Raw genomic sequence first — 14537 nt, 5'->3', positions numbered from 1 at the left:
TAAAATATGACTTTTATGTTTTAAAATCGGAGTCATTTTCAATTCCAATAGGATCGGAACATGAAGAATAAAAAAGCACGGCACATTATGTTTAATAAACATACCACAAACGAGACATAAAAATAATTTAATACAACTAAGATTGAATCAAGTTTGAACCTTTGCTTTATATGTATTATTGTATCTTATTATATTAATTTTAAATATGAAATGGAAGTTTAAATTCTAGAAACTAGGATTTGCGTATTTTAAGGTTGACTATCAAATAATATTTGAATATTGCTGGTCGGCCAGATGATATCTTAAGCAAACAGTTTAAGATAAATAGCTGATTAATAATTAATTAATGGATTTTATTTTAATAATACCAATTCCAGGCATCAAATTATGGTCAACTCCCTAAAAACTTGTTCTTATGAACACAAAAATAAATAAATTTAAGACAAAATTAACACATATTTATCTCTAATCTATCTTAGTTTCAACTCAAGCAGCTACAAATTAAGAACGTATCATCGCGGAACCAGGCTGCAAAGAATATATCCACATGCAAATTATTCCACAAATTAAAACAACTTCGTGCAGTTTCGTGCATGTTTTTTTTTTATTATTATTAACAATCTTTGGGGTTTGAACGTGAAATTCTTGTAATTATGATTGATTAAAGCAAGAACAGCTTAGGCTTTCTATAAAAGGGTGTTGCTATTCATGTTCTTGAATGATATCTTAAGCTTCATGACAAGAAGCATTATGGGTTCTTATGTGATATTCAAGCTTGTTTTTCTTGGCTTTTTTGGTTGCTTGCTCGCTTCTAGTTTGGATTCAGTTAACGATGGTCGAAAGGTATAAACGATTTGACTTAGATTTCTACGCTCGAAATGTATATTTGTATCGTTGATTTCGATCCCGGGTGTGTAGGTTTATATTGTGTACTTGGGGAACAAGCCGGATGATATGGCTTCCACTCCTTCGCATCATATGAGACTGTTGGAAGAAGTGGTTGGCAGGTTCATGATGTTCATTTTTACAGTTTTATTACTATCAAAACATGCACTAATTTCTATGATTTTTGTGTTCTTAGCACATTTGCTCCCGACGCTCTACTTCATAGCTACAAGAGAAGTTTCAATGGGTTCGTGGTTAGGCTTACCGAAGGAGAAGCTCAAAAGATTAGAGCTAAGGACGGGGTTGTCTCTGTGTTTCCAAATGGAAGGAAACATCTTCATACGACAAGATCATGGGACTTCATGGGGTTTACTACGAATGTTCCTCGTGTGAATCAAGTTGAAAGCGACATAGTGGTGGGAGTTTTGGACTCGGGAATCTGGCCCGAGTCTCCTAGCTTTAGTGATGTAGGTTATGGCCCTCCACCAGCTAAATGGAAGGGCGCTTGTCAAGCCTCTACGAACTTTCGTTGCAACAAGTAAACACTAATAAAACTTTGTCGTTAATTATATAGTGTGAGATTCCACAATCCCACATTGGTGGGGAGGAAAACGAAACATTTGAGTGTGGAAACCTTTCCCTAGCAAACGCGTTTTAAAGCCTTGAGAAAAAGTCCGAAAGAGAAAGCCCAAAGATGACAATACCTGCTAATGGTGGGCTTGGGCCATTACATATAGATTTAATAATTCATGGTTGTGAACTAATTGTTAGGAAAATCATTGGAGCTCGAGCATACCGTAGTGACAACAATTTTCCTCCCGAAGACTTTGAGAGTCCAAGAGATTCAGACGGCCACGGGACACACACTGCGTCGACCGTTGCTGGTGGTCTCGTGAGCCAGGCGAGTTTATACGGTCTTGCGCTTGGCACAGCTAGAGGAGGGGTTCCTTCTGCGCGCATTGCTGTGTACAAGATATGTTGGTCTGATGGGTGCTACGATGCCGATATTCTTGCTGCATTCGACGATGCAATTGCCGATGGGGTCGATATCATCTCTCTTTCGGTTGGGGGGAGCGAACCCAGGTATTACTTCAATGATTCAATTGCCATTGGAGCTTTTCACTCCATGAAACATGGGATATTGACCTCCAACTCCGCTGGGAATGATGGCCCTGACTACTTCACCATTAGAAATTTCTCTCCGTGGTCTCTTTCTGTGGCTGCAAGCTCCATCGACCGAAAGTTGGTATCAAAAGTGCAGCTTGGCAACAATAATATCTTTCAGGTCATACTTCTTATCTTATGTTCCTATCTTTCTTTGATTTCAGGATAATTAACTAACAAATTTTGGATGCAGGGATATACAATTAACACATTTGATCTTCAAGGGAAACAATATCCCTTGATTTATGCTGGACATGCACCCAATATCTCTGGAGGTTTTACTAGCTCCAGCTCCAGGTACATAACCAAAAAGATTTATCATTCTATGGAACTTACAAGTACACTACTAGCACATATTGTCAGTTTTGGCCCGTTACGTATTGTTATCAACTTCACAGTTTTAAAATGGGAGAGGGTCTAGTCCTATTCCGACAAGTGTCTCGCATTGTCGGGTGACTGACTCTAATACTATTTGTAACAGCTCAAATCCACTACTAGCAAATATTGTCTACTTTGACCCATTAGGTAACAAGTTAAAGCAGACAATATTTGCTAGCGGTGGGCTTGAGCTGTTACAAATGGTATCAGGGTCAGACACTGAGCCGTGTGCTAGTGAGCTAGATGTTGGACTCTAAGGGGGTGGATTGTGAAATCCCACGTCGATTGGAGAGGGGAACTAAGCAGTGAGATCCCACATCTGGGGAACTCAACATTCTTTATAACGGTGTGGAAAGCTCTCATTAGCATACACATTTTAAAACTCTGAGGTTGGGGACCATACGTAAGAGGCCAAAGTGGACAATATTTGCTGGTGGTGGACTTGGGCTGTTATAAATTGTATCAAAGTCAAGCACCAAACGGTGTGCCAGTGAGGACGTTGGGCCTCCAAGGGGGTGGATTGTAAGATCACACATCGGTTGGAGAGAAAAACGAAACATTTTTTTATAAGGGTGTGAAAACTTCTACATAGTAGACGCGTTTTAAAACTGTGAGGCAAACAAGAGTTAAAATAGACAATATCTACAAGTAGTGGGTTTGGAAACAGTTTTATGACTTCTTTCTCTAACCTTTCACACATTATTCTAAACAGATATTGTTCACAGAATTCAGTGGATCGCAACTTGGTAAAAGGGAAAATCGTTGTTTGCGATTCCATATTGTCTCCTTCAACATTTGTCTCCTTAAGTAGCGCGGTTGGAGTTGTTATGAATGATGCTGGCCTGAAAGATAATGCAAGGTCCTATCCCTTACCTTCTTCTTACCTCACAAGGGCAGCCGGTAACCACGTCAAAAACTACATGGGATCAAACAAGTACATTTCGACATCGATATTAAATAGTTTTACTAGCGCTATATGTTCGGATATTGACTCAGCTTGATTTATGAATCGATAGCTTTCCAACTGCAACCATTCACAAGAGCAATGAAGTGAACGATACGTCTGCTCCTATAGTAGTTTCCTTCTCCTCTAGAGGACCCAATCCTGAAACCAACGACATTCTCAAGGTTGTTTTCAATTCGTTTGTTTGTTGTTATAACATTGTTCATCATTTGTTTTCATGAACTTGCATGCATGCAGCCTGATTTGACTGCTCCTGGAGTTGAAATTCTCGCTGCATGGGCTCCGATTGCACCGGTCTCCAGCGGAATCAAAGATTCGAGGACGACGCTCTATAATATAATCTCGGGGACATCGATGTCTTGCCCACATGCCACCGCAGCTGCAGTGTACGTAAAAACATTCCATCCCACATGGTCTCCCGCTGCCATTAAGTCAGCTCTCATGACAACGGGTAATGTTTCGTTTGATAACCATTTGATTTTGCGAAAAATAAAGAAAACTAAATTATGTAAATTCACTTTTACAGCAATTCCCTTGAACGTGGAACTCAATCCACAAGCAGAGTTCGCATATGGTGCTGGCCACATCGACCCACTAAAGGCAACGAATCCAGGGTTGGTCTACGATGCCAATGAGACCGACTACGTGAACTTCTTGTGTGGCCAAGGTTACTCCACCGCCATGGTACAGCGTCTGACCGGCGACGGCAGTGTTTGTACCGCCGCCAACTCCGGCAGAGTTTGGGATCTAAACTATCCCTCCTTTGCACTGTCCACCACTCCTTCAGAATCCATCAACCAATTCTTCACAAGAACACTCACAAACGTGGGCTCGGAAGCCTCCACATACACATCTAAGATCCTTGGCGCCCCAGAAGGGCTCACAATCACAGTGGACCCGCCGGCTCTGTCATTCAATAGCATTGGAGACGAGAAATCTTTCACGTTAACCATTGATGGAACTATCAGCCAATCCATAGTGTCTGCTTCTGTGGAGTGGAGCGATGGCTCTCACAACGTGAGAAGCCCAATTACAATATATATTGTCAACAAAGCTTAATTTGGTCTGTGTTTTTATTTAAAGTTGAAGCTAATGAGACACTCTTTACATGTTGGAGAATAAACCGGTAATTTCGTTACCATGCAAAATTTAACGTTGTTTTTCTGTTTTCCTAAGTTTATTACAATAATTATTGGTAATATGAAAATATAAATTGTTTCCCTCCATTTACGACCCAATTTTCAATTTTTCTGGTCATTGCAAAACATTTTGAAAATTGTCTTTAATCGGGTTTAGATATGTATACATATAATAATGACGAATTTTCTTTTAAAAATGGAACAATTACTCATAAATGTCCTTAAATTATGATCATTTAGTTCAACCCTACCTATCATATAAATTAGACCCGTACAACCGAATCATACATTAGACCAGTACAACCAAATCATGAGACATAGGATCCAACCGTGAAACCACCCGAACAAATTAAGAACAATGTTGTTTTGTTTAGTATATTTAAAAGCAAATGCTTCAACTTGTAATATTATCAAATTAGGGTTCTAAATAAACTTAGAAACAATGGAATATTGGCATGGACGATTCTCTTTCAATTGCAGCCTTTTGCTAATGGCTTTTGCCTGCACCTTGCTTTTCACCTCCCAAGCAGCTGATGATAATGATAGAAAAGCACGTTATTTTCAAATTCCATATATTTAATCTTGTTCTTCATTTTGTCTGTGTTTAATCATTTTGTTTGGAATTTGCAGGTGTATGTTGTGTACATGGGTACATCATTTGAACCAGATTATTCAACAGCGTCTAAACAACATATCAACATGCTTCAACAACTTCTTACCATCAGGTTACCACGCCAATTCATCAATCAATATGTTTATCTATGAACATTAAAAAAAAATAAATAAATAACACGTGAATTTGATTATCAACTTTCATCTCAGCGATGCATCCAAGTCTCTGATTTATAGCTACCACCGGAGCTTCAGCGGCTTTGCAGCGACGCTCAACGATGAGGAGGCTCGAAAACTTGCCGGTGGGTTCTCCTATATATATATATATATATATGGTAAATTGTAATTTAGTACTAAATATTCTTATGGAGCTTTGAATTTTCAGAGATGGATGGGGTTGTATCTATGTTTGTGAGTGAGAAGAAACATTTACAAACGACAAGATCATGGGACTTCATGGGTTTGTTCGAAGGAGCTCCAAGAACGAGGTTGGAGAGCCAGTTGATTATCGGAATATTGGATACTGGGATATGGCCGGAATCTGAAAGCTTTTCCGATGAAGGGTTTGGCCCACCGCCGGCGAAATGGAAAGGCGAATGCCAATCGTCTTACAATTTCACCTGCAACAAGTAATTCCATTTTACACCTTCAACTAAATTTCTTTACTATTAGGTCTAATTATTTAGTAAATAATTCTGTTTTTTTTTTTTAATTTTTATGTTTATTTAATTATCTAAATTGGTAGATTTTTTGATTAATTAAATGTTCGGGAATTTAATTTAAATGTATAAGACTCGACTAATTAAGGAGTTCTAAGCAACGAAAATCATTGTTATGAAGTAAAATAATCGGAGCTCGATCTTTCCGGAGCGGGGCGATCATCAACTGCGAACACGACAATCTTTCTCCGAGAGATACGGAAGGCCATGGAACCCTCACCTCATCCACCGCCGCCGGAAATTTGGTCACCGGCGCCAGCCTCTTCGGCCTTGGCCTTGGCACCTCTCGTGGTGGCTCTCCTTCTGCCCGCATTGCCGTCTACAAGATCTGCTGGTCCGAGGGTTGCTTCGACGCCGACATTCTCGCAGCTTTCGACCATGCAATCGCTGATGGGGTCGATATCATCTCCCTTTCCGTTGCAGGTTCTGACCTCAAGGATTACTTCGAGGATTCCATTGCAATTGGGGCTTTTCACGCGATGACGAATGGGATCCTGACTTCGAATGCCGGTGGGAATACTGGCCCTTTATTTGGTACTATTCAGAATGTTTCTCCATGGTCGCTATCGGTGGCTGCGAGCACCATTGATAGGAAATTTGTGACAAATGTGAAGTTGGGTAATGGAGATTCCTTTCTGGTGAGCCCTAGATTGCTTTGTTCTTTCATGGAAGTGTTCTATCTGTTTTTGCAATATTCAGTCGTTGATTAGTTTGCACACCACCTGTTTGTTAGGGGATCTCTGTGAACACCTTCCAACTTGGAGATAAGTTGTTTCCACTCATATATGCTGGTGATGCTCCTAATACCACTGCAGGCTTCGATGGATCATCATCAAGGTAATCGAAGCTAAAAAGATTGCTTACTTTATGGACTTGTTAGAAGAATGGGTGGCTGACTGATGTTACTCTGTGAAGATTTTATGATAAGTGAAGTCTAAATGTGCTGTGTTTTTCCCAAGTTGAAGAACAAATCTTGGGTTTAAAGGAATTGAATTCTGGTGTTGAAATGCAGGTTCTGCTTCAATGGTTCTTTGGACGTGAACCTAATTCAGGGGAAGATTGTTTTATGCGATGGGATTGCTGATGGAGAAGTTAGTAGTGCCGCGGTTGGTATGATAATGCAAGATGATACTCTCCAAGAGGCGGCCCTTCTTTTCCCACTACCTGCTTCCCAGTTAGACTTCAACGCTGGAAAGAATGTTTTCCAGTACATGAGATCAACCAGGTATAATGGCACCATGCTGAAAGGATACATAGTATTTAAATCCTATATCCAATTTTGAGTTTGTTAGCTTAAAATGGTTTGAAACCATCCTTCTTAATAAAGTGCTTTTTCTTTGATAGTAATCCAGTAGCTAGCATAGAGAAGAGTACTGCCACTGAGGATCTATTAGCTCCATATGTTGTTTCCTTCTCATCAAGGGGGCCTAACCTACTTACACCGGATATTCTCAAGGTAACTCTTCTCACTCGGTTTTCTCCTCACGGCTTGTTAATGCTTCATTGGATTTTGACTTTTAAGAAATCTCTTGTAGCCCGATTTGGCAGCACCAGGAGTGGATATACTAGCATCTTGGCCTGAAGGTTCAGCAATTACAGGTTTTACAGGGGATAACAGAAAAGCTCCATTTAACATAGTCTCTGGCACATCCATCGCTTGCCCACATGCAACAGGAGCCGCTGCCTATGTCAAATCTTTCCACCCAACTTGGTCTCCAGCTGCTATTAAGTCTGCGCTTATGACAACAGGTAATAGTTTGAGCTTAGTTTTTTTAGTAACAGTAATTTAACTTAAATCCTATTTTAGTAGTTAATTCGGTTGCCAATCTAAGTCCTTATGCACTTACCTAATCTTAATATTTTCTCTCTTACCAGCTCTTCCCATGACCCAAAAGGTAAACGCAGAAGCTGAGTTCGCATATGGAGCAGGTCATTTAAATCCAGTAAATGCCACTAACCCCGGTTTAGTCTATGATGCCCACTATATTGATTACATAGAGTTCTTATGTGGGCAAGGATATAGTACAGAGAATCTTCGTCTTGTTACCGGTGACCAAATCAACTGTTCAGATGTTAGAAAAACTGCTGCATCACATCTAAACTATCCATCTTTTGCTCTATTGATCAAATCTCAAAGATTGGCTACTTGTATCTACCGCAGGACAGTCACGAACGTCGGGCTGTCAGTGTCGACATATAAAGCAGTTATTCAAGCTCCTTCTGGGCTCAAAGTTAGAGTATACCCTACTACTCTTTCCTTCAGTTCTCTTGGACAAAAGATATCTTTCACTGTAAGGGTTGAGGTAGAATCTGATGAGAAGATGCTTTCTGGTAGCCTAACCTGGGATGATGGACTGCATCTGGTGAGGAGCCCCATTGTTGCTTATCATTTGCCATCATAGGCTTATTATTGTTGGGAAGTCCCCTATATTTCCTTTTGTTATTGTGCTGAGTTTAAACTTGTTTATGAAATTTGAGTATTATATCTACTCCTAAAAAAAAATCAATCCAAGTATAATATTTAAGTCATCGATTACCGTTCTAAAGATTAATGGTTCGATTCTTCGGTCCATATTTCTTTTACTCTAGTTCAAAATAGCAACAGCAATTCCAATTGTGAAAGACAATCATCATACCAACTACTTTTGGTGCAAAACCTTCAAATTTCTCTATATACAATGCTTAAAAGAATACCAAAAGTGTTCCTTATACTTTTCCATTGAAGAATAAAAAGATGTTGTTACCAACTATTCCTTATTGAATAGGATTAAATATCCTTTCCTAAATAATTCTCCTGGATTTGTTCTGCGGTATCTTTGTTCAGTTATCATTCATGCCTTTACAACTTAGAATCTTATCCCTGAATCTGAATGCCTTCATGTTTATCCGATCATAAATCGCCACCCAATCCTCTCCCAATGGTCACAACTCCCCACAATCACAAAACCATATATTCCACTTCCCAATTCTCAGAATATTTGCTTCCATAGACATTAGAAGAAGATGCAGTGGGAAGTATATCTGATTTATTTAAGAATTTAGCATATCAGAAGAAATGGGAATCCTTCAAGTTGCCCTCAACCCCCTTATCCAACGAGACGACCACAACTCCTTTTCTCTCGAGGATCAATAAGGCACAGTTAGTGAGGACAGGGGAAAAGGAGGGGATTTTGTGAACCCACAAGATGGATTGGATGGGACAATGAAACATGCACATCAGACAGGGAAAAAACACAGGTCAAAGAGATTGGTAGGGGACGTGGCGGATTTAATCCAGGGAATTGCAGAAGGACCACTTGGAACCATGTTAGAATTGAATGTGGGCACATGGAGCTGAAGAATCATCGATTTGTACTGTCTTTTTTGGGCTTATAAATGGGATTGAACTGTTTCAGGTCTTGCGTGTCTGAAATCTTCACGTGGGTCTGCTTAATCTCTTTCTGTTTTTGATACATATTATCTGTATGTCTGTTTGTCTGACTGGAAAATCTTATCAAGTTCCCTGTTTTGTTTTGTTTTTGGTTTTTTTTCTTTTCTTTTCTTTTGCTTTTTGTGTATATGGGTGTGGGCCGTTAAGAGATAACCATCAGGTTTGGGGAGTAGTTTTGTTCGTTGTCTGACAGAGAAAGCTCCAATTGTTAGCACTATGGAGAACAAGAAGCAAGTGGCTGCCTCTTCATCTTCAACTTCGGATCTTCTTTTTGGTCCCATGGACTCAAATTCAGCGTCTTCAACATCCACCACTGGATATTTTGGCTCTATTTTCCCACAACTGGTTGGTTCTTTAATTTCAACTACTAGTTCTTTGTTTTTTTAATCTCCCTTTCTCTCTCAAGATGTGAGTTTCCTGATTTGGGTCATTTTCAGCATTTGCTTCTTGATTTTGCATGTTTCAAGTTGATGATATGACAGCTTAAAAATACGCAGAATAGGAACGAGAAAGCTTCTAAGCTAGGGAAACAAAGTAATGGAACCTTAATTTCTTCTAGTGGAGATAAAAACTACTTGTTAAAGGGACTCCAAAAGTGGTTCTGTTCTGTTCTATGTGAAATTTCTTTATGGGATTTCTAAAGCATGCATTGAACTTTTCTTCTCTGGTTTCAGGTTGTGGAAAGAGAGAAAAATCAGGATGTTGGGCCTGGAAAAGTTGGGAATCCAGGTTTCTTTAGCCTTCTAAAACTAGAATTTGAAATTTTGAACACATCTCCCTCACAAAGGATAAGAAGCCTATGTCTACCTTAGCAATCTCTCATGATTTTCTCTGTTGAATGGCTTTACAAACAATATTATCTCCTCCATTTAAGTAAAACTCGTTTTTTATCCTCTCAGTTAATGCTTCTGTAAATGGCATGAATGGAACTGGTGGTGCAAATGGGAAAGGTGAAAGCTCCATCTATCTGAACGAAACTATGGAACCAAGTTACTTTAGTTCCTCCATCTTTTACGGTGGCCAAGAAAACTACTCCCCAAGAACTAAACTCTCAGAATCTCACCATAATGTAAGCATTTCAGAATGATCACATGCCATCTTTCTAATAGTTTCCTGTAGTATTTGGATAAAACTAGAAGGCCTTTTGTTGGGATCGTAATGAACAAATAGAATGATTTTATATTGATCGAGTAATATTGGTTTGTTATGTGTCACTGTTGTGTTGATTACTTGATTGCTACTTAATGATGTTATGAACTCAATACTTTATCAGTTTAAGAAAGAAGAGGACAATGATGCAATTGGAAGCAATTCAAACTCTGCTTCAAGAGGAAACTGGTGGAAGGGTATGACAACTTCCATGGATTTGCTCTTGGAAAAACAAGAGACGATGATGGTTGAGACAATTTATAACTTGCTATTCTATTTTTCAGGTTCTCTTTATTACTGACACCCCCATCATCGTGGGATTTCCAGCTGCATAGGTAATACCAAACTATCCTCTTCGTTACTCATCGGCGAAACTCGTTCGTCTCTATCATCCATCTAGTTGGCTGACATTCAGTTACTTGATAATGTTTCAGGGCTTGATTATATTTTCATTTACAAGTGAAACTACCATATAGAAATAAAGTAGAGTTTGAAGAGGTCCCATGAGTTTGGTCACTGAATGAAAGCTTGTATGGTTCATATAGTGTGGGGATGTTAGTCAATTTTGGCAAGTGTGCGTTCCAAAGCTGAAGAATGCTCTGATGTAGCTTTCTTCTGCAACCAACTGGAAGTCTTTTCAATATCTCCATCTGAATCTATCCTTATTATCTGTTACTGTAATAACTATGTTCACACAGTATCTGATGAGTCTAGTTCAGTTTACTATTATTGTTCCTTCTGCTCCTGCTTGTGATTCCATGGTGATCTAAAGAGAGCCCTTTAAAACCAACCTCAATATGCATCTCTGCCTCCAACTTATGCTTGATGGATATGAACTTCATGAGGTAGGACAATGTTTTAATGATGTGGGTATAACGATAGCAGGTCGTGTTGGTTCGAAACACGATTCGGAGTAATCTTGTTTTCGAGTGCAACATGATAACTTGTTGGATCGTAGCAACTTATTTTCATTTTCTAAGTCAACTACTAATCACTTTCGTATTAAGTTTGGTGTGTTACCTTTTCATTATTGGCAATGATATTTTCTAATCTTCAATCACAAGATAGAGACAGATCGTGTAAAAATTTTCCTTTTGGGTTTTTTATCAAGGTTTTTAAAACGTGTATGTTAGAGAGAGGTTTTTATTTTTATAAAAAATAATTTGCTGGTACACCACCTAGTGTTTGGCTCCGATAGTATTTGCAACAATCCAAATTCATTACTAGTAGATATTATCTTCTTTGAACTTTCCTTTCGAGTTTCTCCTCAAAGTTTTTAAAACGCGTCTGTTAGGGAGATGTTTTCACTCTCCTAAAGAATGTTTGAATCTCACAATCCACCCTCTCCTCGTTCCTCTCTCTAATTTTGAAAATTCAAAAAGACTAAATTTAGTTGAATTATTTTAGAATAATTATGATGAGACGTCGAACATTAATCCTCGAAAAAAGTAACATGTCTTTAAAAAAAATAGTAAAATAGGAAATAATAGAATTATTATTATTATATAATATATAAAATTGTATTTATGTTTGGTACGTGAAAAGAGAAGAATGTGGAAGGTGACCGGCCGACAAGACCCACAACCTCCGAAGATGTATGTCACTCAACTCACACATTTTAACACTGAAAATTATTGGACACCCCAAACTATATTATAAATTTTAACATCACAAAACCATACATTAAAATAAACTTTATCATTTAATTTTAACATTTTCTTTATTTCTATATATTATAGTATGATGTACGTCAATATTTTAATGATGCAAGCTAAACTATGATAAGTTATGTTAGTTTGAAGAACATGCGTCTCGTATATCACGATCTTCCTCATTACTGTCACAATCTTTACAGACTTCAACATTATCCACATTTAGACATGTTGAGGATTCAGACAAGGATTCAAAATCTGAAACAACGGTTTGTCTTAGAATTCCTTTGCATCCCTTACAAAATGGTTACGATACTTGCTACTCACTTTTAAGAGTGAAAATTATCTCAACAAACTAACGCGAATTATTTCACACGCGTTCTATGGAAATTTCTAAAAGATCACCCAAAATTAAATTGCATCAAGCAAAATACGCTAAAATCTATGAAGTTCAAATGATTGAGTCACCGAAAAGGAATATGCATCTTGTTAGTATAGCTAGCGACTTTTAATTCTTCTAAATCTTTTAAAGTCAAATTTGATTTTAATTCATTCATGCACTCATTTGTTACTCGAGTATCAAATTTTTATCTTTTCTATACGACAATTACACGTGAGAGATTCAAATCAAAGGTGGATTGTAATATTTTGCCAAAATTAAAAGAGAATAATGGTTGTTCAATCATAATTATAATTATAATACGTAATAGTAATAACTATAGGGCCCCACGTGTGGCCACTTGTGGCATAAAATACTTAATTTAACTATAATTAATAGACGGCTTTCGACTCCGGCCAATAAGAGAGGAGTGTTATTTGACGGCGTTGTGTCAAAAGACGGAAACATTAACTGCGCTCCAAAAAAAAGAAAAAAAAAACATTTCACGGGTTTCCTGTGACACGTAGATCCTCTCCTTTTTTTAATACTCCATCTTTATCTCAAATTTATTTCTCTCTTTAAATTAGAAAAAAAAATAGAAAAATATTTATGTTAAATTTATGCCGACATTTTTATGTCTGCTATTTCGACGTCATAATGGAAGAACATTTTAATTATATTTCTAAATATTAAAATGACCCAATACTGTAATTTAATGTTTAAAATAAAATTTAAACTTATTTTAAGAGTATCGATATTGTTAGTTCAATACTTATATATATTTCTCTATCGGTTTAATTCATTTATTTGTCAAAACGGCCCAATCTCTTTATCAATTAGAAAGATTACGGAAAGTTCTTGAGAAATTAAAGATTATCATCACGTTTTTGTTTGAAAACAAGTATCATTGCTTCCACGTTTTATCTTAGATCTATGTTGCATACAGAAGTCACTAGCATTCAACTTCGAATCAGCTAGTAAGTCTTCAAAATTGATGTTGCGATTTTTTTTAGTAAGATTTTCAGTGGTTGATTTGACTAATTTTTTCAAGGTATTGATGGCATCATCGTTAAACTATTGAAATATTAAAATTACTGTGGTAACCTAGTCCTTTACGTGAAAAAGTCGTCCGAGATCACTTGGGTCACGGTTGACTATTTAAAAAAATATTTTTTTAATTAAATTTTATTAAAAAGAAATATATATCAATTATCGTGTAGTGGTGGATAAGGAGATGATTTGGGCTAAATCATTTCTCATGATTGAACTTAATCATTCCTGATCACTGTCTTAAACTTTAATTATCCACACACAGAGGAATAATTAAAGTCTGACTTCGTTTAATATTTGACTAAAATTAAAGTTCAAATCCATAAAAAATATAATAATAATATATTTTTTTAATAATACCAACTCCTTTTCCTTTTTTTTTCTTTTTTTCCTAATATTTATTTTCGTTAAGACAAGTGGACATTATTTAAAATAATATAGATTTGCTAAATAAATATTAAACTGATTAATATAATTATTAAAAAGAAGATTATTTGAAAAAAAAAAAAGTCAAATAATGATAATTATTTAATTTTTTCTCTTAAAATTTGAAACCTTAATCAAAAGCAAACCCTGTCATCAACAGTCACTCACTATCTCTCCGACCTTTTGTTGGGCCCATTTCTTCCTTCGAACTCCCTCCATTATTAAATGAATCTCCTCTTCCTTCAATCTTCGCCAATTCCTTCTTCACTTTCAAATCCCCATGGCTTCCGATTCCACTTTCTGGCTTCCCCCCCACTTTCTCTCCGATCACCACACCCTCCCCGGAAAACCCATCGCCGCTCTTCATTCTCCCCTTCAATCTGTGCTTCTGAACGACGACGATCAGGAAGACTTTCTTGCCGGCTTGACGCAACGCCTTACTCACTCCACCCTTCGTGATCGTCACAAACTTGTCTCTCTCCACGAATTCGAAGTACCCATCTCTTTAATTTTTTGATTGGCTCGATTTTTGGGATGGGTTTCTGATTTTCCGGTGGCTCTTTTTTTTTTTTTTTTTTTTTTTTTTTTTT

The 14537-nt window shown here is 37.4% G+C and overlaps 4 protein-coding genes across 4 annotated transcripts in view; all 4 read left to right on the top strand.

Annotated features, from left to right (window-relative positions):
- The first annotated feature begins 708 nt into the window (after positions 1-708).
- Positions 709-4539, top strand: LOC111447322 (cucumisin-like). Its single transcript, XM_023086427.1, has 9 exons — positions 709-843; positions 919-1007; positions 1082-1423; positions 1657-2170; positions 2243-2346; positions 3140-3361; positions 3444-3555; positions 3629-3842; positions 3918-4539. The coding sequence occupies exons 1-9, from the start codon at positions 709-711 to the stop codon at positions 4448-4450; spliced, it is 2265 nt and encodes a 754-aa protein (XP_022942195.1). The 3' UTR covers positions 4451-4539.
- Positions 4540-5191: 652 nt separating this feature from the next.
- On the top strand, positions 5192-11182 carry LOC111447958 (cucumisin-like). The gene is made up of 15 exons (XM_023087369.1): positions 5192-5255; positions 5353-5444; positions 5528-5771; positions 5983-6499; positions 6595-6698; positions 6874-7086; positions 7206-7317; positions 7397-7610; positions 7737-8224; positions 9439-9636; positions 9966-10020; positions 10191-10360; positions 10565-10637; positions 10725-10775; positions 10875-11182. Exons 1-10 carry the CDS (start codon positions 5230-5232, stop codon positions 9442-9444), a joined length of 2016 nt encoding a protein of 671 aa, XP_022943137.1. The 5' UTR covers positions 5192-5229; the 3' UTR covers positions 9445-9636; positions 9966-10020; positions 10191-10360; positions 10565-10637; positions 10725-10775; positions 10875-11182.
- LOC111447180 lies at positions 9508-10881 on the top strand. Its single transcript, XM_023086204.1, has 6 exons — positions 9508-9636; positions 9966-10020; positions 10191-10360; positions 10565-10629; positions 10725-10775; positions 10875-10881. Exons 1-6 carry the CDS (start codon positions 9508-9510, stop codon positions 10879-10881), a joined length of 477 nt encoding a protein of 158 aa, XP_022941972.1.
- Positions 11183-14051: 2869 nt separating the features above from the next.
- LOC111447530 overlaps positions 14052-14537 on the top strand; it is a 3091-nt gene continuing 2605 nt past the window's right edge. Inside the window, exon 1 of the mRNA XM_023086749.1 lies at positions 14052-14440. Within this exon, the coding sequence (XP_022942517.1) occupies positions 14228-14440 (213 nt within the window). The 5' untranslated portion in view covers positions 14052-14227. The remainder of the gene's footprint in view (positions 14441-14537) is intronic.

This window comes from Cucurbita moschata, unplaced genomic scaffold, assembly GCF_002738365.1.
Source record: "Cucurbita moschata cultivar Rifu unplaced genomic scaffold, Cmos_1.0 Cmo_Scf00009, whole genome shotgun sequence".
Taxonomy (NCBI): Eukaryota; Viridiplantae; Streptophyta; class Magnoliopsida; order Cucurbitales; family Cucurbitaceae; genus Cucurbita; species Cucurbita moschata.
The sequence above is the reverse complement of the archived record's forward strand: the minus strand, read 5'-3'. Positions and strand labels throughout refer to the sequence as shown.